The sequence below is a fragment of the Portunus trituberculatus genome, chromosome 6 (genome assembly GCF_017591435.1).
Source record: "Portunus trituberculatus isolate SZX2019 chromosome 6, ASM1759143v1, whole genome shotgun sequence".
Classification (NCBI taxonomy): Eukaryota; Metazoa; Arthropoda; class Malacostraca; order Decapoda; family Portunidae; genus Portunus; species Portunus trituberculatus.
In genome coordinates, this window is record NC_059260.1 from 5,056,389 (window position 1) to 5,083,594 (window position 27,206).

Below are 27,206 nucleotides of genomic sequence, written 5' to 3' on the forward strand. Positions count from 1 at the left end.
CCCTCGAGTTACATCCCGTACCTACATGCTGCCATGAGGAAAACAGGGGCTACACATTAAGAGGCTCACCCATTTGCCTCTCCACGCCCGTGACTCGAACCCAGGCCTTCTCGATGTGAGAGCCGAGTGTGCTAACCACTACACTACGCGGTGTGTGTGTGTGTGTGTGTGTGTGTGTGTCATTCACCTCGGTCGTCTGCTGGTCACCCAGCCAGTCTTTCCCATTACGGAGCGAGCTCAGAGCTCATAGACCGATCTTCGGGTAGGACTGTGACCACAACACACTCCACACACCGGGAAAGCGAGGCCACAACCCCTCCAGTTACATCCCGTACCTATTTACTGCTAGGTGAACACGTTAAGAGGCTTGCCCATTTGCCTCGCCGCACCGGGACTCGAACCCGGCCCTCTCGATTGAGTCGAGCGTGCTAACCACTACACTACGCGCGCGGGCGTGTGTGTGTGTGTGTGTGTGTGTAATCTGTCACCACCACTACTACTATTATTATTGTTGGTACTAATATTAGTATTAATCCTACTACTATTACCATCACCACCACCACCAGCACCTTTACTACTGCTACTACTACTACTACTACTACTACTACCACCACCACCATCAGCACTACTTCAGCCCCTGATGATGGTTGTGTGTGCCATATATGTTTTGAGGACTGAGTTTGCTACAACTATTTATATATATATAAGAGAGAGAGAGAGAGAGAGAGAGAGAGACGCATATAGGCTAGTGTACTAAGAATATAAGCTTAGGCCTAATTAATGATCACTAGCGCGTACAGGTCTACTGACGTAAAACTGACAAATGTGACGACCAAAATTGTCGCCACCAAAAAGTGCCGCCCGGGGAGGACCGCCCCCCCACCCTTCCTCCCCTTAGCTCCGCCACTGCTGTCTGTTTGTCTTGTTCTGTCATGTCCGCCTCATTGTATGCCTGTCTGTCTGTCTGTGTACCATCCCTACCTCACTGTCTGTCTGTCTGTCTACTATCCCACCTCACTGTCTGTCTGTCTGTGTGTCTATCTGGTCTTCCCACGTCTATAAGACAGAATTCGAGGAGAAAATTAACACGGAGAGAGAGAGAGAGAGAGAGAGAGAGAGAGAGAGAGAGAAAAAAAAAATTTGGCGGTAATGCAGGAAATAATTCTGAAACACGCCACACCTCAACTATCAAAGAGCTCTACTTGCTGTTACTCGCGTTTTCAAGGACGTTTTTTATGGTTCTAGAGAAAGATTAACAACATTTGTGCATTGTCAGCGGGAGAAACAGTGTTGGCAGCCCTGGTGACCCTCTCTGTGGACTTGAAAAACAGTCGTAGTGAAAGAGCAAAGCCTTTCCAAACACAGACCAGTACTAGACAGTATATGAACTATTATTCCCACCACCACAACAACTACTACTACTACTACTACTACTGCCAGGGGTGCCTATAATAGTTCGAGTGAGGAGAGGAGCTTAACTTCACATGTGCAATTATACAAGATGCATTTCCTTCAATTAAACGTACTGTATCAGAGAAATCTGTCATATTAATGAGAGTACGCTGTCTGAATTTCGTCACGGGGCAGGAAATATCAGTTTCCCTTAAAAATTAAATAAGAAAACGAACACTCTAAAGGGGAGACTTGTATTATCAGAGTAGCTGGCAGCGTTTTCTGACATGCTAGTACTTCAAAGGCCAATGACATAATCAACCCAATGCTCAAGAAAGTTTCCTGGATTGATTTAATAGACATACTTTCTTTTTCTTTTTTCTTTACTTTGTCACTAGAACCTTGAAAATATCTCAAAAGCCACGTACTTTTGAGTAGACCATTAGAAAAGTACAAGAGATTGCAGATGAGAAGCTTTTTTTTAGATTATGTACCTTTTGCCACATTTCATATTACTATGCGTTAAATGTGCCTGGTTGATTAAAATTTTTGACATTACTATCAGAAATGCTTACCAAGAAATAAAGAATGACGGGATGTGTAGTAACAACACGTCAGTTATTCAGTATTTTTCATCTACTGTTTAGGAAGACAGGTAAAATCTCTCTCTCTCTCTCTCTCTCTCTCTCTCTCTCTCTCTCTCTCTCTCTCTCTCTCTCTCTCTCTCTCTCTCTCTCTCCGAGGATCACCATGTATGTCTGTCTGTCTCAGGTAAATCCATCTCATTATCTGTGTGTGTGTGTCATCGCATCTTCACCACACTGTCTGTCTGTTTGTCTGTCCTGACTCATTTTCACCACACTGTCCGTCTGTCTACCTTCCCCACCTCCCTTTCTGTCTGTCTGTCTACTGTTCCCACTTCACTGTCTGTCTGTCTGTCTGACATTCCCTCCTCCTTAAGGCCGGTGTCACACTTATCATCACACAAGGCGGCGGCGGCGCAGTCTCAATAAACTCCCAGCAGCCCGCCTAGAGAGGTTGATTATCATGATAATTTTTGTATTATAATTAGTAATGTGTACTACACATACCTATATAGTAAATAATGTCACTTAAGCAACAAGAAGTTTTAAACTATACACTTTTGGAGATGCAGACGCAGCGTGGAGTGTGATTTTGGGATTCTGACGAACAATTGCAGGATTTTATTTTCACAACCCTATTTTAGTACAATCAAATTTCATTGATGGAATAGTGAAAGCTTGCTGCATTGTGCACAATTTTGTTCCAAAGAGTCATGAAATGAACTTTGAAGATAGTGAAACATATCTATGTGTGGATGTACCTATATAGACGACTTTGGATCATTCCCAGGTGGACGAGGGTTCGAGATAAGACCTACTTTAATTGTTGCTTACTTCATGGGTCCTGGGACAGTATCTTTCCAGAATAATTGCATTATCTTTTTACTAGGGCACAGAACAATAACACATGTACCGCTACACTGTACGTGTTTTTCCAAGGGCAAACAACATTCATGTGTACTCTTTTTACAAGGGCACAGAACAATCACATGTACTAGGCTAGCTCCACTGTGTTCTTACTACCTGTTTTCTGGATGGTGGTTGAATATTCAGGTATTAGCATTGCAGTGTTAATTAAAGACGAATAACTGTAAGCCTTTTTTTATTTTCTTCTTCTTTTTGAATGACAAGTTATTTTGAACAATAGAAAGGATGTCCTAAATATTTTATATTATAATTAGTACAATTTGTATTACACACAAGTAGATAATAAATTAAGTTATTTTTTGTAAGAAATAACAAAATTGTATCACCTTTCTCGTCTCTCTCTGCAGACTCATTATCAATATCTAGCAACTTCTCGTACATTATTTCACCAATTTCAACACATGATTTATCTTTAGTTTTTCTTTTCTTCTTTTTTTTATGAGCATATTCTTTTGCACTCTTTTTCCCAAAAGTTTTGGTCTTGCATTTATGAATTGAATGAATACATTCACGTCAAACATTGTGTAAACACAAGTGGTACCAGGTTGAGCAAGGTCAAGAGAATAGAATACAAGACATATTCTCTTTACCTTGAGGTGGAGATAGAAATGTGTGTTTCCCCTCTCACAATCTGCGCGACGCGGCGTTGCGGCGAGTATTGCTGCTGCAGCTGCTACTACTACTAGTACTACTACTATAGGGGGGTGATTATAATACTTCGAGTGAGGAGAGCAGCTTAACTTCACATATGCAATTATACAAAGTGTATCTCCTTCAACTAAACGTACTTTATCAGAGAAATCTGTCATAATAATACGCTGCCTAAGTCACAGAGCAGAAAATCTTAGTCTTCCTTGAAAATAAGGTAAGAAATGGACATATTGAAGGGGAGACTTGTATTATCAGACCAGCTGGCAGCGTTTTGAAAGCTTTTGTCTCGCTGGTATTTTAAAGGCCACAGACGTTATTAGCACAGTTCTTAATAAGGTTTCCAGAGTTGATATTGTAAATATTTTTTTTACTTTGTCACTAGAACCTAATGATATCTTAAAAACCGCGTACTGTTGATTAAATAGACCAGTGGAAAGGTAAAAGGCGTTCCAGAGAGGAAGCTCTCTTGGTTACCTTGTACCACTTAAATTTAACATGTTCATTAAACCTCCCAATGATCTGATCTGATTCCTGCCAGTGTCCGTTGGGTGCACAGATCCCTGGAGTAAAGGGATTCTTGAAGAGACAATAATTAGGGTCTCCTAGCTGACACTCTTACAGGCAGCCTTCTCCATCTCTCAAGGACAACACTGACAGAACTCAGACACCTAATCTACAGAGCTAGTTGACCACACACCCTTCTGGTCTGTTTTTCAGGGATACCAGTTAATAATTCGTCAAAACTCTAACCTAACCTAACCTAATTAATCATAGTCTTGCCATCTATTTACAGGATCATTATTTCTAAAACTGGTCTAACTTATTTCTCTTGGTCAATTTATAAGACAACCTCAAAATATATATCAAGGACATCATTAAAATATGTTTGATCTAAGACAGCCAGGCGTTAAGCTCAGAGCTCATTGTGAGACCAGGCACACACACACACCGGGACAACAAGGTCACAACTCCTCGATTTGTGTGTGTGTGTGTGTGTGTGTGTGTGGTGTGTGTGTGTGTGTGTGTGTGTGTGTGTGTTACCGGAAAAGAGCTATGCTCGTGCTGTCCTGTCTCCATACCTATAATCATCCAGTTTAGCCTTAAAGTCATGAATGTTTCTTGCTTGAACCAGTTTCATCCAACTTGTTCCTTATTTCTATGTTTCTGTTTAGAAAGATATATTTCTTAATGTCTCTTCTACACATGGTCTTTTTCAATTTGCTGTCGTGTCCCCTTGTATTTCTTGAGTCCCACACTAATAGGTCTTCTTTGTCAACTGTGTCCATCCCCTTCCATGCCCTGTATACAGCAATTAGGTCTCTTTCTTTCCTCTGTTGCAATGTTGAAAGTTTTAATATCTTTCATCTGTCCTCATACATTAGGTCTCTCAGACTTGGAACCATTTTGGTTGCAGCTCTTTGAATCCTTTCTATCATTCTTATATCTTTATTATTATTTAGGGAGGCAGTGGCGTAGTTGATAAGGTGGTGAGCGTGGGATTGGGCAGATGTCCACATGTAGATTTGAATCCTATCACGTACCACTTTGAAGCTACGCCATTTGTCGAGTGGTTTAAAGTTACCTACATGTCACAATGATACCCAGGCTCTCCAAAGATGCACTTGGGTGGTGATATGGGCCCTAATATATGTACCACTATAAATAAAATTGCTTGCACCACTAATGGGCGGAAGCTTAACAGTGCTTTCCACATATACTCCTCAAGTATGCCTACAGGCACTATAGGCCGTAACATAGAAAGAAAAAAGAAAAAAAATTTGGAGACCATATAAGTGCAGCATATTCTAGTTTAGGTCAAATTCTATTAATTTCTTCATCATCTCTTCATCTATATAGGTAAATGCCCATTTAATTTTTCTTGATAACTTCTATGTTTCCCCAACTATGTTGCTGACGTGTTTTTTTCCGGTGATAAATTGTCATTTATTGTAATACCCAGGTCTTTCTCCTGTTTCCTGAATTTCTACTCCTCCCATATTGTAAGATCTCGTCTTCTATTGCTTTTCCCTTGCTCCATCACTTTGCACTTTTTTTGCATTAAATTCCATTTCACATTTCTTGCTTCACTTGTGTAGCATTTCACAAGCCATGTCATTTTCCATTTGTTTTAGTAACTTTGTGTCATCAGCAAATAAGCTCATTTAACTGTTCACCTCATCAACCATATCATTGATATATGGCCAGAACCACTCCTGTGGAACTCCACTTACTGTATAACTCTGCACTATTTTGATTCTTCACCTCAATCACTGTTCTCATTTCTCTGTCCTTTAAGAAGTCTGTTATCCAATCCAGTACATTTCCTGTAAACCAGCTTCAGTTAGGTTAGCACACTTGGCTCACAACTGAGAGGGCCCAGGTTTGAGTCCTAGGGGCAGTGAGGCAAAAGGGCAAGCCTCTTAATGTGTAGCACCTGTTCACCAGCAACAAGTAGGTACAGGATGTAACTTGAGGGGTTGTGGCCTCACTGTCACGGTGTGTGGAGTGTGTTGTGGTCTCAGTCCTACCCAAAGATCGGGCTACGAGCTCTGAGCTCGCTCCGTAATAGAGAAGGCTGGCTGGGTGACCAGCAAGCGACTGTGGTGAATTACACACACACACACACACACACACACACACACACACACACACACACACACACACACACACACACACACACACACACACACACACGCACACAACACACACACACACACACACAGCTCTGGTGCTCACTACCCCCAAACCTTCACCACAGATGGCTTAGTAGTTTTAGTGTCGCATTATTTTATATATTATTTTTTTTATTTATTTGTTTATCTTCTTTATGTAAGAGGGGAAATCTGGACAAGGGCAACAAAAATTATTAAATAAAAAATGACCCCTCTGAGATAACTAATCACCTAAAAACCATTGCACTGATTACAGACTGAAATTTGAAGTCATCTTCTATGAAAGTCTGCTAAAATACCCAATATCTGTTACTCGTGTGAAAAAATTGCTTGTCACTGTAAAAAAATAAATAAATAAATAAAAAGGTCTTAACTCTATAAGTATAACAAAAACCAGCATCAAACCATCATACATATATTTACTCTTTTTATGAACTTAGTATATATATATTCATCATAGTCTTAGAGTACATACAATATTACATTATGTTTAGCCCAGTCCAGCAATGCAACAGCTGCCCTCCACACACTGCACTGACCGAAGCATGGGGTGTTCAGGGTGGGCTGGCAGTGGGAAGAGGGGGAAGTCTCAAACTCAAAAACACACACACACACACACACATACAGAGGAATAATAGGAGTAACAGGCACTGAATGGGAGGCTGAAAGGGAGAGAGAGAGAGAGAGAGAGAGAGAGAGAGAGAGAGAGAGAGAGAGAGAGAGAGAGAGAGAGAGAGAGAGAGAGAGAGAGAGAGAGAGAGAGAGAGAGAGAGAGAGAGAGAGAGACTTTCTTCCTCTGATTCCCTTTCTTTGAGTGAAATGAACCATACAAGAAGAAAAAGAAGAAAGAAGAAAAATGGTAACCTCTCTCTCTCTCCCACACACACACACACACACTTCCTCTCTCCTCTCCCCCCACACTCTCTCCTCCAGACACCTTATTTATCACCTTGGTTTGACTATTACAGAAAATAGTGACAAAATATTACTTCTCTCTCTCTCTCTCTCTCTCAAAAATTTATTTATCTTCTTTTCAGGAACTCTCAATTTTAAGCTCAACTGTGAATGTGTCTTGTCTATCTTAAATTTTAATTTCTATTTATTTTTTTTTTCAAGAATTATGCTCTCTCTCTCTCTCTCTCTCTCTGAAGGCAGGTTGAATACATTATACAAGTAAGTCTTTTTTTTAATTAATACATAAAAGTACATCATAACATTGGCTTGTAATTTCTCTCTCTCTCTCTCTAATAGGACACTTTTAGTTGCAATATTTTCACTCTAAACTTTTCTTTTCATTTTCACATCTTTAAACATTTTCACTTTTGGATCACTTTCATTTGGAACATTTTCATTTTTGGATAATTTCTTAACATACATTTTTCTGTTTTAACATTTTCACTTTCAAAACACATTTACTAGGAAAATTTTTTTTAACATTATCACGAAGAACATTTTAAAATACTTTCACTCTCGGAACATTATTTTATCCTTCCTTCTTTCTTTCTTTTTATTTTACAATTTTACATAAATAATTATCCACTCTCACACTTCAAATCACTTCCACTGAGAACATCACTCTTACTCTCTCCTTGTGAATGAATGGAAGTTACAAATGTCTGTCTTTACGAATGTCAATGTAAGAGATAAATGCAAATAACAATATCATTCACTCTCTCTCTCTCTTCCTCTTCCTTCCCTTGTTCCTCTTTCCTCTCCTTCCTCTTCTCCTCTTTCCTTAACTCACACACACCCCGGATGAAGTGTAGTAATAATAATAACAATAAGAGGAGCACCGCTGTAATAATGGAGGGAACGGAAGGAGAAAGGAATAAAGGAATGGAAGAGACATAGGTGAGAAAATGAATGAAAACGGATGATAGAAATAAATGAATAAATAAATCAAAAGTCTAACATATGCCACAATTCATATAAAAAAACAAAAGAAGTAAACAAGAATGAATGAATGAGTAAACAAAATAAATACAGGCAACCCCCATTTAACGAAGGTTCACACAACAAAATTTTGCTACAACGAAGGTTTCGTTTTACTACCATCTGCTCGTTTAATGAACACCACACTCGCTTTAACGAAGTTTTATCCAGGTAATTTTTTCCAAATTTGAAAGCCCCACCGTATCATGCAAGCTGACAGGCTTTTGAATACACCAGGAGCTGCTGGTACTAAGGCCTGCCTCAGGAGAAATCCTGAAACACCTATAGAATAAAGATCAAGATCAAGCCTCTCGTGGACAACACAGGCGCTGCCGATACAAAGGCCTGACTCAGAAGAAATTGTGCGTCACCTGTAGCATCAAGATCAAGATCACACACACCACTCACTCCCCAGTCAAAACATAACAGCGTCACCAGCAGCTCATCTTCCCTAGTTCAACTTACCACCAAAACGCCCTGCAATGTGGCCTAACGTTCCTAAGAAGACCAGGAAGTGTCTTACTCTCGAAGTGAAGCTGGGTATTATTCACAGACAAGAGAGAGGCCAGAAAACTAATAACATTGCTTGCCACCATCTTGACTCCATCTACTGTCTACTATTTTCAAGTCAGCAGACTCTATTAAGAAGGCTGGTGAGACCGCATCTTCCTTGAAAGCTAAAAGAACCACCTGAACTCGTGACTCTACAATGGATAAAATGGAAAGCCTTGTGGAAATGTGGTACATAAGTTAAGATCATCAACATTATAAAGTTACGTACATACATACAATAGTGTACATTATAATGACTTAAATTAAACTACCTAAATGTTTAACTTCATAATTTTTACTTTCATTAAACCTTTTACTGTACTATGATGCACTCTCGCTTTGCTTACTCTCAATGGAAGTTCAAATCAGGGGTTAAACTTGTTATAATCGGTTCACTTAACGAAGTTTTGCTTAACAAAGTGTTTTTTAGGAACGTAACCCCTTCGTTAAGTGGTGGTTGCCTGTAACTCACACTTCTAACAAGTAATAAAAAAATAAATAAAAATAAAAATAAATAAATAACTCGATTAACAATAAAAAAATGAATAAATAAATAAATAAATAATAATAATCCAAGATCACAGGTCACAGATGAAGTCAACAATGCGACCCGACCAGTGGAAGGTGGAGTGGAGCAGCAGCGGCAGCAGTGGCGGCTTACAGTGGCGGGGACAAGGTGGCAGAGAGGGGGGAGTGGTGAAGAGGGATGGGGGCTGTCAGTGGTGGTGGAGTTGGAGAGAGAGAGAGAGAGAGAGAGAGAGAGAGAGAGAGAGAGAGAGAGAGAGAGAGAGAGAGAGAGAGAGAGAGCTAGGAGGCAGTAGAGAATAAACGAGGGTAAGCAGAGAAACATGGCAGTGAAAGGGAAGGCAAAATAAGGATATGATAAATAGAAGAATAACAGGAAAACAGAATCAGAAAGGAAAAAAAATTAAGAGAATCAGAGAAATTGACCAAAAAAAAGGCATTAGACAACAAAGAAAGAATAACAACGTGAAGAGGATGAAAACAGAAGAAAGGAAAGGAAATAGAACAAAACAAAGAAAAATTAAGAGGAAAAACAAAGAAAAAAGAGATGATAAAACAAGGATAAGAAAACAGAACCAGACAAAACCAAACCACAAAGAAAACAAAACGTCAGACAAAAAAAAAAAATAAATAAATAAAAACAAGACAGGAGAGGGGAGGTGCTAGTGGGTGGAAGGAGAGGGTGAGGGGAGGGGAGGCTAGGAGACATTAGGTGGCCTGGGGCAGCGCGTACATCCGGTAGATGAGCGAGGCGACGAAGGCAAGACCCACCGGGAGGAGCCAACTAGACCAGGAGCTGCAAGGAGAACGTCACTGCTTGGGGTGGTGTGGCAGAGAGAGAGAGAGAGAGAGAGAGAGAGAGAGAGAGAGAGAGAGAGAGAGAGAGAGAGAGAGAGAGAGAGAGAGAGAGAGAGAGAGAGAGAGAGAGAGAGAGAGAGAATTCAGATACCTTATTCTAACATAGGGAAAGAAATAAAGAAATCCATATATACAAAAGAAAGACAAAAGAAAAGAAAAAAGAAAACTAGAATTTTGTGTGAGAGAGAGAGAGAGAGAGAGAGAGAGAGAGAGAGAGAGAGAGAGAGAGAGAGAGAGAGAGAGAGAGAGAGAGAGAGAGAGAGAGAGAGAGAGAGAGCACCCAGACCCACAATACTCTCCCCTCTTCCCCAAATTTCTCAATAACTTAACCATTACAACCACACCATAAATAAATAAATAAATAAATAAATAAATGAGTAAATAAGTAAACAGCCAAGAGGTGAAAGAGAAGCCAGACCAAGCCAGCCTGTGTGTAGGGAATGTTACAGTCTTATTAGTAAACTTATGAGTAAAACGAAGCTTGATTTATAAAGACTGAGCATGCAAGGAAGTGACAAAATTAAGTACTGGTTCCCGATATATATATTTTTTTTTCTCCAGTGGTAGTGAGAAAATTAAAAGGAATGAGAATGACGAAAGGATTTTAGAAGGAAAGACGATAAACAAGAAATGAAAGAAAAACAGATAAACACAAGAGAGAAAATCCTGTACATGTTAAAATGAAAAGAAAGAAGGACAGTAAAATATAAGGAAATGTATTTACAAGAAGTTGAATATAAAAGAATGAAAACTATGTACAAAGAAATAAAAAAAAGAAGGAAAATCAAGATGGATGGGAAAAGAAAGGACTGAAAAATTAAATGTGCTTGTGTTAGAGAGAGAGAGAGAGAGAGAGAGAGAGAGAGAGAGAGAGAGAGAGAGAGAGAGAGAGAGAGAGAGAGAGAGAGAGAGAGAGAGAGAGAGAGAGAGAGAGCACCCACATCAATGAAAAGCCCACAAAATCAAACAAGAAATATAAAACCAAACCCAAAATTAAAAAGAAAAAAAAAAAAATAGGCAAAGATAAAAAAAATAAATAAATAAAGAGAGAGAGAAAAGAGAAAGAGAGACAAAGATAAAGAGAGAGAGAGAGAGAGAGAGAAACTACCCTCACCTCTCCACCTCTCTACCACATCCCCACAACAGCAACATTCTACCACACAACACCACTACTACACATCACCACCATCACCACCACCACCACTCAGCCCCTCAGTGCCCGCCAGCCCCGGTAGGCCAGCAGTGCCACACAAGCCACACCAATTGGCACCAACAGGGCACACCTCCTCCTCCTCTCGTTTGTCACTGCAAGAGATATGGAAGATGGATTGAGGTGAGAGAGAGAGAGAGAGAGAGAGAGAGAGAGAGAGAGAGAGAGAGAGAGAGAGAGAGAGAGAGAGAGAGAGAGAGAGAGAGAGAGAGAGAGAGAGAGCTGTACCATCCCCAATACACAACATTTTAAGCAGCAAACACAAGTCTTATTATTGAATGAAAAAACTCAAAATCTGGTATAAAAATTGAGTGATAGAAAACAGGAAATTGAGATGGAAAATGGAAAACTATCTTTTTTTTACATTTTCTTTTACCTTTTTTCCAATGAGAGGGATTAACTCCATTTTTTTTTCTCTTCTTATTTTTATTTATCTATTATTTTTTTTATTATTTCAGAATTCACCATGTATTTTTTCTGTCATCTTTTATTACAGCTGTTTTTTTTTTTTTATTTGAGGACTAACACTTTATCTATAGAGTCAAAAATAGTTAATCCCTTTTCACCTCCTTATTTACTTACACATTTATTTATTTCAATGCATTTCTTACACCAGATTAAGAGTTATTTTCACCAACAGTAAAAAACAACGAGCATTATTCTCACATATATAAGAGGAGCACCAAAAAGGGACAACAAAACAAGAAGAAATACATACATGAAAAAGATTGAGTGAGGTGCTTGTTGCCAAATAGAATCAAAACCCATTGTAGAAAGAGAGTAAAATTGAGTATGTTCTAACTGTTACCTTACAGAGTACAGACATGTCAGATTAGCCCCTTCAGTACCATGACGCATCTTCATATTCATTCTGGCTACTATTTGGTGATTTTATACAGCCTCAGGAACTTATGTAGGGATTAGAATAGTGAAGACCCTGGCCATTAATCTTCTGACCTCCATAGACACTTTCTAATGTTAATAAAATCTTCTAGTCACACCCAAAACTCATGGTAAAAATGCATCCCAGTACCGAGGAGATTGAGACAAAGATAAGAGGATAAGTGTCACAACCACCACCTTGCAGAATACAGACAAGGACTAAGGAAAAGGGATAAGGAGAAACTATGAGTATCTTGTAACCGTTACTTTTTCAGAGCATAAAGAAATGATAAGAAAAAGAGAGAAAAGGATGAGGAGAAAATTTGAGTGACTCGTAAATCATCTTTTATAATATAGAGACTAAGAGAGAGAGAGAGAGAGAGAGAGAGAGAGAGAGAGAGAGAGAGAGAGAGAGAGAGAGAGAGAGAGAGAGAGAGAGAACAAGTCACACAATCATCACCTTTCAGAATACAAACACGAGGTCAAAACAAAGAAACAACCCCCATCTTTCAGAATACACACACGAAGTTATGACAAAGAAAACAAAAGAAGAAAAAGTGAGCATCTTGTAACCATCACCTTTCACAAGACAAAGAAATGAAGTTAAGAAAAAGGAGAAGAGATTGAGGAGAAGTGTCTTGTAAACCACCACAGCCATCACCTCTCAGATTAAAGAGACATGAGGTGGAGACATAAGGAGTACTGACTGGCAAGATAAAAGATGTTAAAGGTGATAACTAAAGCTGTACATTAATTGCCAAGGTAAAGGAGCAATAATTGAAGCTGTACATTAATTGCCAAGGTAATGGGGCAATACTTGAAGCTGTATATTAATTGCCAAGATAAAGGAGGCAAAAACTGAAGCTGTTCATTAATTGCCAAGGTAAAAGGGTAAAGTTTGAGGTGATAACTGAAGCTGTATTGAAGCTGTACATTAATTGCCAAGGTACAGTTAGAGATAATAGCTGAAGCTGTACAAGGTAAGGTAACTCCAGGTGAGAACTTAACCTGCATAAGACAAAGTAAAGTTAGAAGCAAAAACTGAAGCTGTACATTAATTGGCGCGGTAAATGGTAGAGTTAAAGATAATAAGTGAAGCTGTACAAGACAAGGTAACATCAGGTGAGAATTTAATATTAAGACAAGGTAAGGTTGATAACTGAAGAGTGCATTAATAAAGTAAGGGGAAAAAAATTGTTTATGGTAGTTAATGAATAGTGAACAAACAATAGTGAATGAAGAGTTTTGAATATAGCAATGCGTTTAGTTATTGTTCTTAATGGTCTGGTAAGCATGCTGTACTATTTAAATTGTTTTATATATTACCTATCTTCCTAGTTAATAAATAGTGAACAAACAATAGTGAATGAAGAGTTTTGATTATAGTGATGTGTTTAGTTAGTTATGGTTCTTATTGTTCTGGTAAGCATGCTGTGGTAGTTTGATTCTCTTATATATTACTTATCTTCCTGTATCCCTTCTTTTCTTATCTATTTTTAAGTGCATGCTTTAATGAAATGTTTCTCCTTACAGTCTATTTGTCTTATATATAATCTATTTCTTCCTATAAATGTCTCAATAGTAACAGTAATCATGCCTTTTTTATTATCATTTTTCTTTTTATCTATACCATGTGGGCTTTTCACGGGAATTTGTGGGCTATACTTTTTGTGGTACCTCCTATCTCAAAACCCACCCACTAGGAAACCATTGCCCTGAGTGAGGAAGCCCAACCTACACTCGGACGGTGGACATGATTCGAACCTGTGCGCTTGGAGACCCCTCGGACCCAAAGCACGCATGGTTCCACTGTACCATGGCGGCCTTTTTCTCTCTATCAATGTGCATACTTTAATTAATTGCTCCTTCTTAGAGTTTAATTGTCTCTCTGTTCCTATCAATGTCTTACTACTTAATAGTAATAGTAACCCTGCTATTTTATCTCTCTATCAATGTGCATGCTTTAATTAATGTTCCTTCTTATAATTTGTCTTGTATATAATCTCTCTCTTCTTATAAGTGACTTTATATTAACAGTAACCTTGCTTTTCTCTCTCTCTGTTTTCATGTGTATGCTTTACTTAACTCTTTCTTCCTATAGTTTCATTGTCTTATCCATAATCTCTCTTCCTATAAATGTCTTAATAATAACTTGACTTTTTATAACATGATTTTTCTAACCTTATCATTTTATTATTTTTCTACTATTGACTATTTCCAGATAACTGTGAGCCAAGTCATCATGTTAGAATATGTTGGTGCATATATTTGTAACTTTCTTGGCAAACAAATCATGAACTATCATTATTATTTATTTAGAGTAGTAGTAATAGTAGTAACTTTTCTTTTTTTTCTTTCTATTAATATGCATGCTTTAACTGTTTCTTCTTCTAGTTCAAGTCTTATATATAATCTCTCTCTTCTCATACATTTCTTAATAGTAAAACAGTAACCTTGCTCTTTTTCCTCTCTGTTTTCATATGCATGCTTTTAAGTTTGTTTCTTCCTATAGTTTAATTGTCTTATATAACTCTCCTAGGTGTCTTTATATTAACAGAAACCTTGCTTATTTTCTCTTTCTATTTTCATAGATGCTTCTATACTTGAACATTTCTTCTTATATTCAACTTTTTCTTTTTTCCTGTTTTTTTTTCTTACTTCCTGATATTTCATGAAATTTTTCTAACTTTTTTCTTCCTCCTAACACTTCCTTTCCATCTCTATCCCAGTTCCTTCTCTCCAGATTTCAAATTCAATATTTCTAGGTCAATTCTACCATCAATAAATTTCCTTCTTAATCTCTTTCTACTTTTCTGCTCAAATAAACTTTCCTTCTCTCCTTTACTCTTTTTCTGTTCACCATTTTCTTGATACCTTCCTTAACCTAATTCAACTACAAACTTTCATTAATAGGCTTTCTTCCTATTTTCATTATTTAATACATCACATCTCTTCCTACTTCACCATTCTTTTTTTCCTATTCAACAGTTCTTCATCCTCACGATTTATGTACAACAGTTAGCAATTCTCTCTATTCTCTCCTGTCTCAGTCTTCATTAGTATCTTGTCTCTGTCTCTCCTCGTTCTTATCTAATCTTATCTTCCATGCACCAAAAAAAGAGAAATAGGAAAAGATGAATATATTGACTTTCTCTTACACTGCACCTTCTCCTCTTACTACAATTATTATTACTACTACTACTACTACAATTACTATTACTACTACTACTACAACTATTCATATCTTCCCTATACTAATATGAATCACCATGCTTTGCTCTCTCACCACTACAATTTTCCAAGGCCACAGAAACAACTAGCCTATTTTCATGACAGTTTCTACTTTCAATTAATCAGAAATCATGTCAATTCATCACCAGAACCATAAAAATAACCTAAAAAAAAAAGCACAGTAGCTTTAACTAGAGCCTTCGGAAAGTATAGATGGTGAGAGAGCAAAACGTTTCAGAATACAGGCCACTCTACCACCACCACCACCACCACTACTACTACTACTACTACTACTACTACTACCATACATACTCGTACTTTTGGTCTGCAGAGTCCGTCGCCCAAGATTTTGGTCCTTGGTCCTTGGTGTGTTTCTTGTCCTCCTGCAATGGTGAAGACTGTGAGGGTGGTGGTGGTGGTGGTGGTGGTGAACTTTAAACAGGTGAGTTAATTTGCATATGATGGTGATGGTGGTGGTGGTGATAATGGTTAAGATCTATATAATACTAGGTGATTTAATTTATACAAAATGATGATGATGATGATGATGATGGTTACTTATACTAGCTACTACAAACATGACAATTTACACAAACTATCTCTCTCTCTCTCTCTCTCTCTCTCTCTCTCTCTCTCTCTCTCTCATTGCAATAAACCTTTCTTCCTCCTCTCCCTTCAAAATACTCCTAATGTAATTCCTTCTCTCCCTTTCACTCTCCCTCTCCCTCAATCTTTTCATCCTCTCCCTGCAAAATACTCTTAATAGAACTCACTTCTCCCTCTCCCCAATACAGTATCCTTTTTCCTGCTCCTCTCCTTCAAAAATATCAATACATCTCTCTCTCTCTCTCTCTCTCTCTCTCCTCACACAGCTCCCCAATTCATTACTCTTCTCACTTCAAAAATCACAAACATAACACTTTCTCTCTCTCCCCTCCCTATTCCCACACAGCTCCTCAATCCATTCCTCCTCCCACTTCAAAAATCACAGACATCTCTCTCTCTCTCTCTCTCTCACCTCACACAGCTCCCCAATGCAGTACTCCATCATCATCTCCCTGGCATCTGTTGAGTGGCCCACGTCCTCAAAGTTCTCAGTCACATTCTGCCCCGCCTGCTCCAGTAGCACCTCCTCACCTCCAGGGTGCTGAAAGGGACAGGGGGGATCAGGGAGGGGGGTGTCAGGGAGATGTCTGTGGGGGTCAGTGAGGGAGCAGAGGGAAGGTCAGACAGGGGGTCAGAAAGGCAGGCGATCAGGGAGGGGTTGTGAAGGGTAAGGGAGGGGTTATGGGTCATCAGTGAGGTCAGGGTGTGGTTAGGAGGTGTTATGGGAGAAGTAAGGCGTCAGGGATGGATCAGGGAGAGGTTAGGGGTGGTCAGTGAGGGGTCGGGGGGAGGGGTTAAGGGAGAGTCATGCATGGGGGGAAGTGTCTGGAAGTTGTATGGATGTGGGGTTAAAGAGATGTTTGGTATGTGACAATGGAAGATGAGATTAGTGAGATGAGATGACACAATGAGCTGAGATGAAACAGGTAAGAACAAACATGAGACTTGTGGTGAGATGAGGGAAAGATGAGATGATGAGATGAGCTAAAGAGGTCAAGATTAGTGAGATGAGAGGTGACAGAATGAGCTGGGACAAATAATAAAAATAACGAGACTCGGTGGTGAGATGAGAGAAAGATGAGATGGGATGAGCTAAGGAGGTCACTAGTACATGTTTTGGTGTCAAGGTAAAAAAACAAACAAAAAAGAGTTGATCAGTAAAATGTGAGGGGTGGTAGTAGTAGTAGTAGTAGTAGTAGTAGTAGTAGTAGTAGTAGTAGTAGTAGTAGTAGTAGTAGTAGTAGTAGAAAAGAATGACGATAAAAAGGAAAAGAAAATACCAAAATAGAGTAAGGAAGAGGAGGAGGAAGAAGAAAAAAAAGTTCCTAAACAGACAAGGCAAACAACAAGAATATAACACACACACACACACACACACCGCGTAGTGTAGTGGTTAGCACATTCGGTTCACAACCGAAAAGGTCCGGGTTTGAGTCCCGGGTGCGGCGAGGCAAATGGGCGCGGCTCTTAATGTGTAAGCCATGTTCACCTAGCAGTAAATAGGTACGGGACGTAACTCGAGGGGTTGTGGCCTCGTGTGTGGAGTGTGGTATGGTCTCAGTCCTACCCGAAGATCGCTCCGTAATAGGGAAGGCTGGCTTGGTGACCAGCAGACGACCGAGGTAAACACACACACACACACACACACACACACATGTAAAGAAGATCAGGAAGAGGCAGTGTGTGAAGGATATTGGAAAATACCGATTTCCACATACAACGGTGGAAAAATGGAATGCATTGAGTGATGAAGTTGTTACAGGACATAATGTGCATTACTTTAAAGAAAATTAGATAAAATGGAGATATCGAGACAAGACACGTACTATGAGCCCCGCTCGAACCCTGTACAATACAACTACAAGTAAATACACACAATTAATACCTATACACATCATCATCATGACACGCACACACACAGACAACAATCACGTCTACAGAAGATAAGATATTTTATGAACGTGTGTGTGTGTGTGTGTGGTGGATGTCATGGCCCGCTATTCACAAATGGTTGAGTCATGGTGAGGTTGTGGCATGTGTCCTTGAGAGAGAGAGAGAGAGAGAGAGAGAGAGAGAGAGAGAGAGAGAATTTAGGCCATATCCTTTAGTATTCATTTTTCTATCTTTTTTTTTATGTTAACAGTGAACTAGGTAGAAATTTAAGTCAGTCAGTCAGTCAGTCAGTCTGTCTGTCTCAGTCTCAGTCTCTCTCTCTCTCTCTCTCTGATAAAAGAAAACCACCAATGAAGCATGACACAGCTATAATCATAGAAGAAGGAGGAGGAGGAGGAGGAGGAGGAGGAGGAGGAGGAGGAGAGAAAACTGAGGGCGATGATTTTGAAAGATGATGATGATGCTGATGATGTGGAAGAAAAAAAAAAGACGAAGTAAATTATGCTAATGATGATGATGATGATATGGAAGAACAATAACAACGAGGAAGATGAAGTAATACGAAGAGCAAAGATGAATGCTACACACACACACACACACACACACACATCCTTGCTTAAATTAAACAAATAAGGAAGAAGGCTGAGAACAAATTAATATAGACCACGTTTTATTCTCCCTTTTGTTTAACTCTTGTTGTTGTTTAGAGGACATGGGGAGTGTGTCAGTAAGAATCGCAATAATAACATCGTGTCTGCGTACCCTTAATGAGGAAACGTGCTCTCTCTCTCTCTCTCTCTCTCTCTCTCAAGACCGTGCAAAACCACACAAAACACATAAACCATAACAAAAACAAGGAAAACAACAATTAATACCTCTAACAAATTAAATAAAACCACTCAAATATTTTTTTCTTTATGTAAGAAGGAAAAGTTGGCTAAGGGTACCAAAAAGAGAGAGAGAGAGAGAGAGAGAGAGAGAGAGAGAGAGAGAGAGAGAGAAAGCCCACTTAGTTCCCAGTCCCCTGCAATTCCGAGAGGGTTAGCCAAAAGAAAGGGATAAATGTCTTGAAACCTCCCTTATAAATGAAGTCAAGTCATAAGAAGCCGAAATACAGAAGCCGGTAGGGAGTTCCAGAATTTACCATAGAAAGGTAGGTATGAATGATTACGAGAACTGCCAACACACACCACAAAACAAACAAAAAGGCAAAAAAGTCATCAAAACACACCTATAGATACAAACAAAAACGCAAAAAAATTAACCAAAACAATTACACACATAACCACAGCAAAAGAAAGTCCTTCATAGATAGTTTATAGACCCTTTGCATTGTGGGTGACTACCGTACGCAGCCGGTGTTATCGTACATCCGCATCCTGCCATGAGGCTATGATGCAACAAGCGACGTGTCCTTAACCTACCACACTATTCTCCCCTGTCTCGGAGATGGGGGAGAAGGGAGAGGGGAGATCGGGAGGAGAGGGGATGGGGGGATGGGGAGAGAAGCGTGGGGGGCAGAGGAGAAACGGGGTATGGAGGAAAGACGGCCAGCTGACTACAATGCTCTCTCTCTCTCTCTCTCTCTCTATCTATCTCAGCCTCTCAGGTAATGTTTTGTTCCTACTTTCTATCTTGTGGTTTGATGAGAGAGAGAGAGAGAGAGAGAGAGAGAGAGAGAGAGAGAGAGAGAGAGAGAGAGAGAGAGAGAGAGAGAGTTACGTAAAATATATAATCAATCAATGTTCTCGAATGAACGAAAGAGAAATAATATGGCATCTGAAAGAACGAAAGAAAATGGTGAACGAAAGACTACGGAAAAGATGAAATCCAAGGGAAAATATTACAAGGCTAAATGAAACATGCTAAATAACTAAAACCAAACGAAACATTCCGGATATCTATGAAACAAAAAAAATTAAGTGAATAGAGGAAAACTTTAGGAAAAACTTGGAAACATGAAAAAAAATGATGATGATGATGATGATATTTTTAATGCATTGATACTATGGTGATATTTTGATAAGTCACAGTGAGAGTTGTTGTTGTTGTTGTTGTTTTGAAAGTGAATGTTGATGATGTTTTGAAAGTGTATGATGATGACAATGGTGTTTTGAGAGTTAGAAAGATATTGATGTAATGTTTTGTAAATAAATGATGATGGCTTTGAAAGATGGTGAAGATGATGATGATGATGATGATGATGATGATGGCTTTGAAAGATGGTGATGATGATGGTTTGAAAGTAAAAAAGAATAAATAAATAAATAAAGGAAGAGGATATCTAAAGGGAAAGAATACAAAAAATAAGAGATCAGTATGAAAGTGGAATAAAAAAAGAAAGACAAAAATAGGAAACAACAGATTGGTGATGTCGAGGTTTTAGAAGTGAAAAGACTTTAAAACATCAAGAAAAGTAGGAAAACATGAGGAAAGATTGTTGTCTTGAAAGTCTCTGAAAGTAACTATATACCTGAAAACCTTGAACTACTACTAATCTCTCTCTCTCTCTCTCTCTCTCTCTCTCTCTCTCTCTCGTTAGGGAGAAAATAATAATAAATAGTGTATAATAAATAAATTAATAAATATAAATGAATAAACAAACCACTAATAACAATAACATTCCCCAAATAAACAATAAAGAAACAGAAGAAAATCTTAAAAAGTTTGCCAATCCTTATTTATTTATTTTTTTTTTTTGTGACAGCCACTGACCACAAAAAAAGTGTCATGTGTACCTGGCCTTTAACTCTCTCTCTCTCTCTCTCTCTCTCTCTCTCAGCATTGTCCCCAGAGGAAGAAAGAGCAGGTAGATCTGTCAGGATAACTCCACTATCACTTTCATAACACCTGCCACACACACACACACACACATAACAGTGAAGAAAACACAGGAAACCAGTCGAGGTAACAGAGCTTATCTAATCCCACCACCACCACTATCACTGCCAAGGCTAACCAAACTCCAGCAGTGTGTTCATGTGGCCTTGACCCCTGAGATACACTGCACCTTGTTCAATGTTTGTGACTTGATGCCTGTGGTAATGGTGATAGTTGGTGAATACACTTTTACATGTACTGGGTTAGGTGTGGTTAGGTGATGTGAGGTTAGATTTGGTTAGCTTAGGTTGGGTTGGGTTGGGTTAGGTTAAATTAGGTTGGGTGAAATAAGGTAAGGTAAGGTAAGGTATGGTATGGTATGGTATGGTAAGGTTAGGTTAGATTAGGTTAAGTTAGGTTGGGTTAGGTAAGGTAAGGTAAGATTAGGTAAGAAATAATGGGGAATTTGAAATGGATTTAAAAGGTTGGGAAAGAATTGCTTGGCTCTAGTTAAAGTTATCATTTTTTATGTTTTATGGTTCTAGTGATGTGACAGATTAGTAAGATTTCTACATTATCAACAGAAGGAATGCTCTTGAGAACCCAGCTAGTCATCTGTGTGACCTTTGAAAATAATCATGGTGATAGAGCAAAATATTTCTAAAGGCATTTTTATGGTTCTAGTGACAGATAAACAAGAGTTCTACATTATCAACGGAAGAAATACTCTTAATAACCCAGCTAGTCATTTCTGTGGCCTTTGAAAATAGTCATGGTGAGACAGCAGAGCATACTGAAGTTTTCTCCATGGTTCTAATAACAGATAAACAAGATTTCCACATTATCAACAAGAAAAATACTCTTAATAACTCAGCTAGTCATCTCTGTGGCCTTTGAAAACAGTCACGATGAGAGAGCAAAGCAATTCTAAGGGCATTTTTGGTTCAAGTGACAGATAAACAAGATTTCTACATTATCAACAAGAGAAAACAGTCATGGTGAGAAAGCAGAGCATTTCTCATAACCGTGAGGGGTTCCACAGGCCAACTCTGACCTCATCAAAGACAGACAGGAAATGTACAGATTGCAACCACAGCCAGGACAGAAAGGATAGGAAAAGATAAGGAAAAGAAGAAAAATACAAGAAAAAGATATGAAGAACAAGAAGAAAAAAATGACAGGAAAAAATAAGGAAAAGAAAAAGAGAGAAAACAAGAATGATAAGACACAAACAAGAAGAAGAAGAAGAAGAAGAAGAAGGAAATATAAGAGACTTGCTGTGCTCCTATCAGCAACAACTATACTCTATCTACTCTGAAGTGGCTCCTGGTCTGGGTTTGAATGGTGTCCCAGGGAATGCGTGGTTGTTGAATCTTGAGGCAAACCGTGAGCTGTCCTTGTAATAAGTGCATTGATCAACCAAAAACAAGCATTACTCACATCAAATCAATTACATTATCAATAACCTACAATGTGTTTGAACTCCAGGAGCCATTTTTGAGTAGACAGACTATAGAGTTTAGTGAATGGCTGGGATAACACTTGGATCTTGAAATGCATTGCTCTCTTTCTATTTTCCAAGGCCACACAGATGACTAGGCAGGTACTCAAGTGTGTTTCTCTTGTTAATACAGAAATCTGGTTAACCTGTGACTTGAACCATTAAAAAACACCCCTAAAAATGTTCTGCTCTCTTAATTTAATGATTTTCAAAGGCAACAAAGATGACGAGACAGGTTCTCAAAAACATTTCTAGTTAATGAAGAAGTAGAAGGAAAAGAAAAGAAAAAGTAGTAGTAGTAGTAGTAGTAGTAGTAGTAGAAGAAGAAGAAGAAGAAGAAGAAGAAGAAGAAGAAGAAGAAGAAGAAGAAGAAGAAGAAGAAGAAGAAGAAGAAGGAGAAGAGTATAACCCCTTCAATATTGGGACACATTTTTACCTTGAGATTTGTGCACAATTAGACCATTTTATTGACATTAGGAAGGGTCTATGGAGGTCAGAGGATTAAATGGCCACAGTCTTCACTATTCTAATTCCCCACATGAGTTTCTAAAGCTGTATCAAATCACCAAATAGTAACCAGAATGAATATGGAAAAGCATCATGGTACTGAAGGGAAAAACAAGGAAAAATCAAGAGAAGGATGATTTGAGATGGGAAAAAAAAGTAAAAAAATGGGGAAAACTAGAAACATAAGAGACAGTTGATGTCCGGGTTTTAGAAGTGAAAGTAATAGGGAAACATCAAGAAGCAGGAAAACATTAGGAAAGATAGTTGCTGGTAATTTGTGTAGTGCCATCAGACTATCACCCTGTATATCAAAGTGCAAACACACACACACACACACACACACACACACACACACACACACTGAAATGCAAATGAGGTCATAGAACTTCCACTCTGGTAAATATGTATCTATGTATCTTTGCTTGTATATTGTGTGTGTGTGTGTGTGTGTGTGTAAGGAGTTAGTTCTGTATGTTTGTATGTATCTTTGTTTGTAAAGTATGTCCATGCAGAGAGAGACATAGCCCTTTCCCAGATATGATAATCTTTTGATAAATTTAAGCCCATGTAAAAGTTTGTAGGAATGGCGACGCAGGAGATGGAAAGAAAGAACGAATAAAGTTAATCTTGTTTTACACTACAAACTGAAGATGCAGAAGATAGAAAGAGGGAACAAATAAACCTAGTCTTGTTTTACGGTACAAAATGAAGAAGCAGAAGATGGAAAAAAGGAACAAATAAACCTAATCTTGTTTTATGCCAGAAAATGGAGACGCAGAAGATGGAAAGTGGGAACAAATAAACCTAGTCTTGTTTTACGCTACAAGATGAAGAAGCAGAAGATGGAAAGAAGCTGCCGTGGTACAGTGGAAGGATGCGTGCTTTGTGGTCCGAGGGGTCTCCAAGCGCACAGGTTCAAATCCTGTCCACGGTCCGAGTGTAGGTTGGGCTTTGAGATAGGGGGGGTACCCAAAAAGTATCCCCTTTAGCCCAGAAATTCCCATGAAAAGCCCACATGGTATAAATAAATAAAAATAAATAAATAACCTAATCTTATTTTACGCCACAAAATGGAGACGCAGGAGACAGAAAGAGGGAACAAATGAACCTAATCTTGCTTTACGCCACAAACTATCTTAGAATATTAGCCACAAAAAAGTGTCACAAAAGTCACAAACATCAAAGGAAAAAGTTTGTCTGGCATTGAAAGGGTTAAGGGTGATCTGTGTCTTCATGCTTGTATTCATGTGTGGGTGAGCATAGGGAGGGTGTGTGTATGTATCTTTGTATCATTGCTTGTATGGTGTGTGTGTGTGTGTGTGTGTGTGTGTGTGTGTGTGTGTGTGTGTGTATACTGCAACTAATGGAGGTGAAAGGAAAATGCATATCACCTGGGCTTAAGTAGCTACACACACACACACACACACACACACACACACACACACACACACACACACACACACACACACTACTAATTAAGCCAGCACAGCATTGAGAAAGAGAGGAAATTGAGACCGATTCTGAACACAAATCTTGGAAGTGCTGGTAATTTGTTCCGAAAATATGTACTCGTATTGGCAACACACTTTTCCTGTCATTAATAATAGAAAATAAATCAAATAATTCGTTGCAGACAATTAATAGTTGGGATGGAGGAAAACCTGTGCCATGACAAACCAACATACTAACACACACACTGAAGAGTCCTGTGTGTGTGTGTGTTGGTTACCAGTAAGGAATGGCACACACTTTCTTAAGCCAGTGATTGCTATCGTTTAAATGACCAAAAAGTACAATATCACTTCTCCATCTCAAAGTACATCTCATTTCTCCATCTCCGTCTCACTTCTCTGTTACTCTCATATCTTCATCTCACTTTGTCCCAGAGTTTTGGCTATGTTTATCTTTTAGGGAACTGGCAGTCAAGTGGGCCTTTCCTTTTTATTTTTTGTTGCCCTTTGCCAGCTTCCCCTAATCCATAAATAAATAAATAAACAAATAAATCAAATAAATAAAAATAATAACTAATGGTAATAATAAAATCGAAAAATAAAAAATCCTCAGTTATTCTTACTTGTCTCAATTCTTTTTTTTCTCACTTCTCAGTCTTAATTCTCTGTTATTCCCACTTCTCTGTCTCAATTCTCTGTTATTCCCACTTCTCTGTCTCATTTCTCTGTTACTCCCACTTCTCTGTCTCAATTCTCTGTTATTCCCACTTCTCTGTCTCAATTTCTGTTATTCCCACTTCTCTGTCTCAATTCTCTGTTATTCCCACTTCTCTGTCTCAATTCTCTGTTATTCCCACTTCTCTGTCTCATTTCTCTGTTACTCCCACTTCTCTGTCTCAATTCTCTGTTATTCCCACTTCTCTGTCTCAATTCTCTGTTATTCCCACTTCTCTGTCTCAATTCTCTGTTATTCCCACTTCTCTGTCTCAATTCTATGTTATTCCCACTTCTCTGTCTCATTTCTCTGTTACTCCCACTTCTTAGATCTCAATTCTCTGTTATTCTCACTTCTGTCTCAATTCTACGTTATTCCCACTTCTCTGTCTCAATTCTATGTTATTCCCATTTCTCTGTCTCAATTCTATGTTACTCTCACTTCTCTGCTGATCTCACTTCACATCTCAAAATACTTCCCACTTCTAACATGTCTAAATTTTGTAGTCTATGGAGCAACACACAACATCACACCTTCAATAACTTCCAGCCCATACATCAGTCACCGGGTGTGCGGCAGCAGCGGCGGTCACAATGACAGCTGGGTGCAGTGGACTTACATGTAAATACCAGGATCTTATTGTGCAGTTCTATAGGTAAGACGACTCAGGTGTGCACAGCTCAAGGCCAACACACTGTGACGAGGAGGAGGAGGAGGAGGAGGAGGAGGAGGAGGAGGAGAAAAAAGCGGAAGAGATAAAAGTGGGAGAAAAAAAAAGAGGAGAAAAAAAGAGGGGAGAATGAGGAAGAGGATAGAAGAAGAAGAAGAAGAAGAAGAAGAAGAAGAAGGAGGAAGAGGAGGAGGAGGAGGAGAAGGCCCACCACCCACATTATGCACCTAACATTTCTCATTATGATATACTAGTTAAGTTAGGTTAGGTTAGGTTAGCATCCATCAGAGAGAGTGAAAAGATGGAAGAATGGAAGAAAAAAAAAGAGAAGTGAATAAAGGAAAGAGGAAGGAAACAAAGAAAAATAAGACTGCATGAATAAAGAAGGAAGGAGAGGAGACTGTAAAAATGAAGGAGGAAGGGAATGAAGAAAGAAGAGATTGCAAGAATGAAGGATGAAGGGAAAGAAGAAAGGAAAGAAGAATGCAAGAATGAAGGACAGAAAGAATACAATAATGAAGGAGGAAGGGAAAGAAGGAAGAAAAGAAGACTGCAAAAATGAAGGAAGAAGAGAAACAAGGAAGGGAAGAAGAATGCAAGAATAAAGGAGAGAATGAAGAAAGAAGAGAATGCAAGAATGAAAGAGGAAGGAATAGAGAAAGAAGAGGAGAATGCAAGACAGGAGGAAGAAAATTAAGTAAGAAAAGAACAGGATGGCAAAAGAATGAAGGATGGACAGGAAGGCAAACAAGATTGAGAGTAGAGTGAAGACAGCCCCCCAACCCCAGTTAGGTTAGGTTAGGTGAGATACGGTTGTTACACTAAAAAGTACACGAATCTTTAAAAATATTAGATCACAACTTTGTCCTTCTTATAAATGCCAACTTTGTGGTGAGGGAATGATGAGTGTGGTGAGTGTGGCAGGGGTGTGGTAGGTTTGTGGTTATGACAAATGTGGCAGGGATGTGGTGTAGTGTGGTGAGTGTGGAAGGGGTGTGATGTGATGTGGTGAGTGTGGTAGGGGTTTGGTGTGATGAGTGTGGCAAAGGTGTGGTGTGGTGAATGTGGCAGGGGTGTGGTGTGATGTGTGGCAGGGGTGTGGTGTGGTGAGTGTGGCAGGGATGTGGTGTGATGAATGTGGCAGGAGTTTGGTGTGGTTAATGTGGTGTGATGAATGTGGCAGGGGTGAGTTGTGGTGTGATGAATGTGGCAGGGGTGAGTTGTGGTGTGATGAGTGTGACAGGGGTGGGGTGTGATGTGGTGATTGTGGCAGGGATGTGGTGTGGTGAGAGTGGCAGGGGTTTGGTGTGGTGAGTGTGGCAGGGATGTGGTGTGATGAATGTGGCAGGGGTTTGGTGTGGTGAGTGTGGCGTGGTGGTGGTGTCAGGGTGTCTCGCCGTCCCTCTCACCTCGTCCAGGAACTTTGACACGTCGTACACCTTATCATGGATGATGAACCAGCAGGAGTCTGGTGTCTTGTGCTTGGCGATCTCCTCCAGCGTGAACACCTTCCCCCCTGCACTCTGCTCACTGGTCTCAGGCATGGTGGCAGGGAATGAGACAGGCCAGCGCAACACCCTCTCTCTGCGGCGGCCACGGCAACACTGGGCTGGTGATTGCGTCGACG

At 39.3% G+C, this 27,206-nt stretch overlaps 1 protein-coding gene across 3 annotated transcripts; it reads right to left on the minus strand.

Annotated features, from left to right (window-relative positions):
- Positions 1 to 9,232: 9,232 nt before the first annotated feature.
- Positions 9,233 to 27,196, minus strand: LOC123516717 (cytochrome b5-like). 3 transcript variants are annotated; one of them, XM_045276325.1, is made up of 4 exons: positions 26,989 to 27,194; positions 16,435 to 16,563; positions 15,729 to 15,799; positions 9,233 to 10,031 (listed from the first exon to the last, which is right to left on the minus strand). In XM_045276325.1, the coding sequence occupies exons 1-4, from the start codon at positions 27,121 to 27,123 to the stop codon at positions 9,944 to 9,946; spliced, it is 423 nt and encodes a 140-aa protein (XP_045132260.1). In that variant the 5' UTR covers positions 27,124 to 27,194; the 3' UTR covers positions 9,233 to 9,943. The 3 variants fall into 3 exon arrangements, with proteins under 3 accessions (XP_045132260.1, XP_045132267.1, XP_045132255.1); XM_045276332.1 differs by having other exon boundaries at positions 15,735 to 15,799; positions 26,989 to 27,192; XM_045276320.1 differs by lacking the exon at positions 9,233 to 10,031 and adding an exon at positions 11,127 to 11,398 and having other exon boundaries at positions 15,735 to 15,799; positions 26,989 to 27,196.
- Positions 27,197 to 27,206: the final 10 nt, after the last annotated feature.

What these genes read in the sequence shown, in the direction of transcription:
- LOC123516717 (XM_045276320.1), bottom strand. Translation starts at nt 27,123, where the DNA reads ATGCCTGAGACCAGTGAGCAGAGTGCAGGGGGGAAGGTGTTCACGCTG. An exon ending in TGTCAAAGTTCCTGGACGAG is followed by an intron (nt 16,564 to 26,988) that starts GTGAGAGGGACG and finishes TGTCCCTTTCAG; the next exon opens with CACCCTGGAGGTGAGGAGGT. An exon ending in GCATTGGGGAGCTGTGTGAG is followed by an intron (nt 15,800 to 16,434) that starts GTGAGAGAGAGA and finishes TCACCATTGCAG; the next exon opens with GAGGACAAGAAACACACCAA.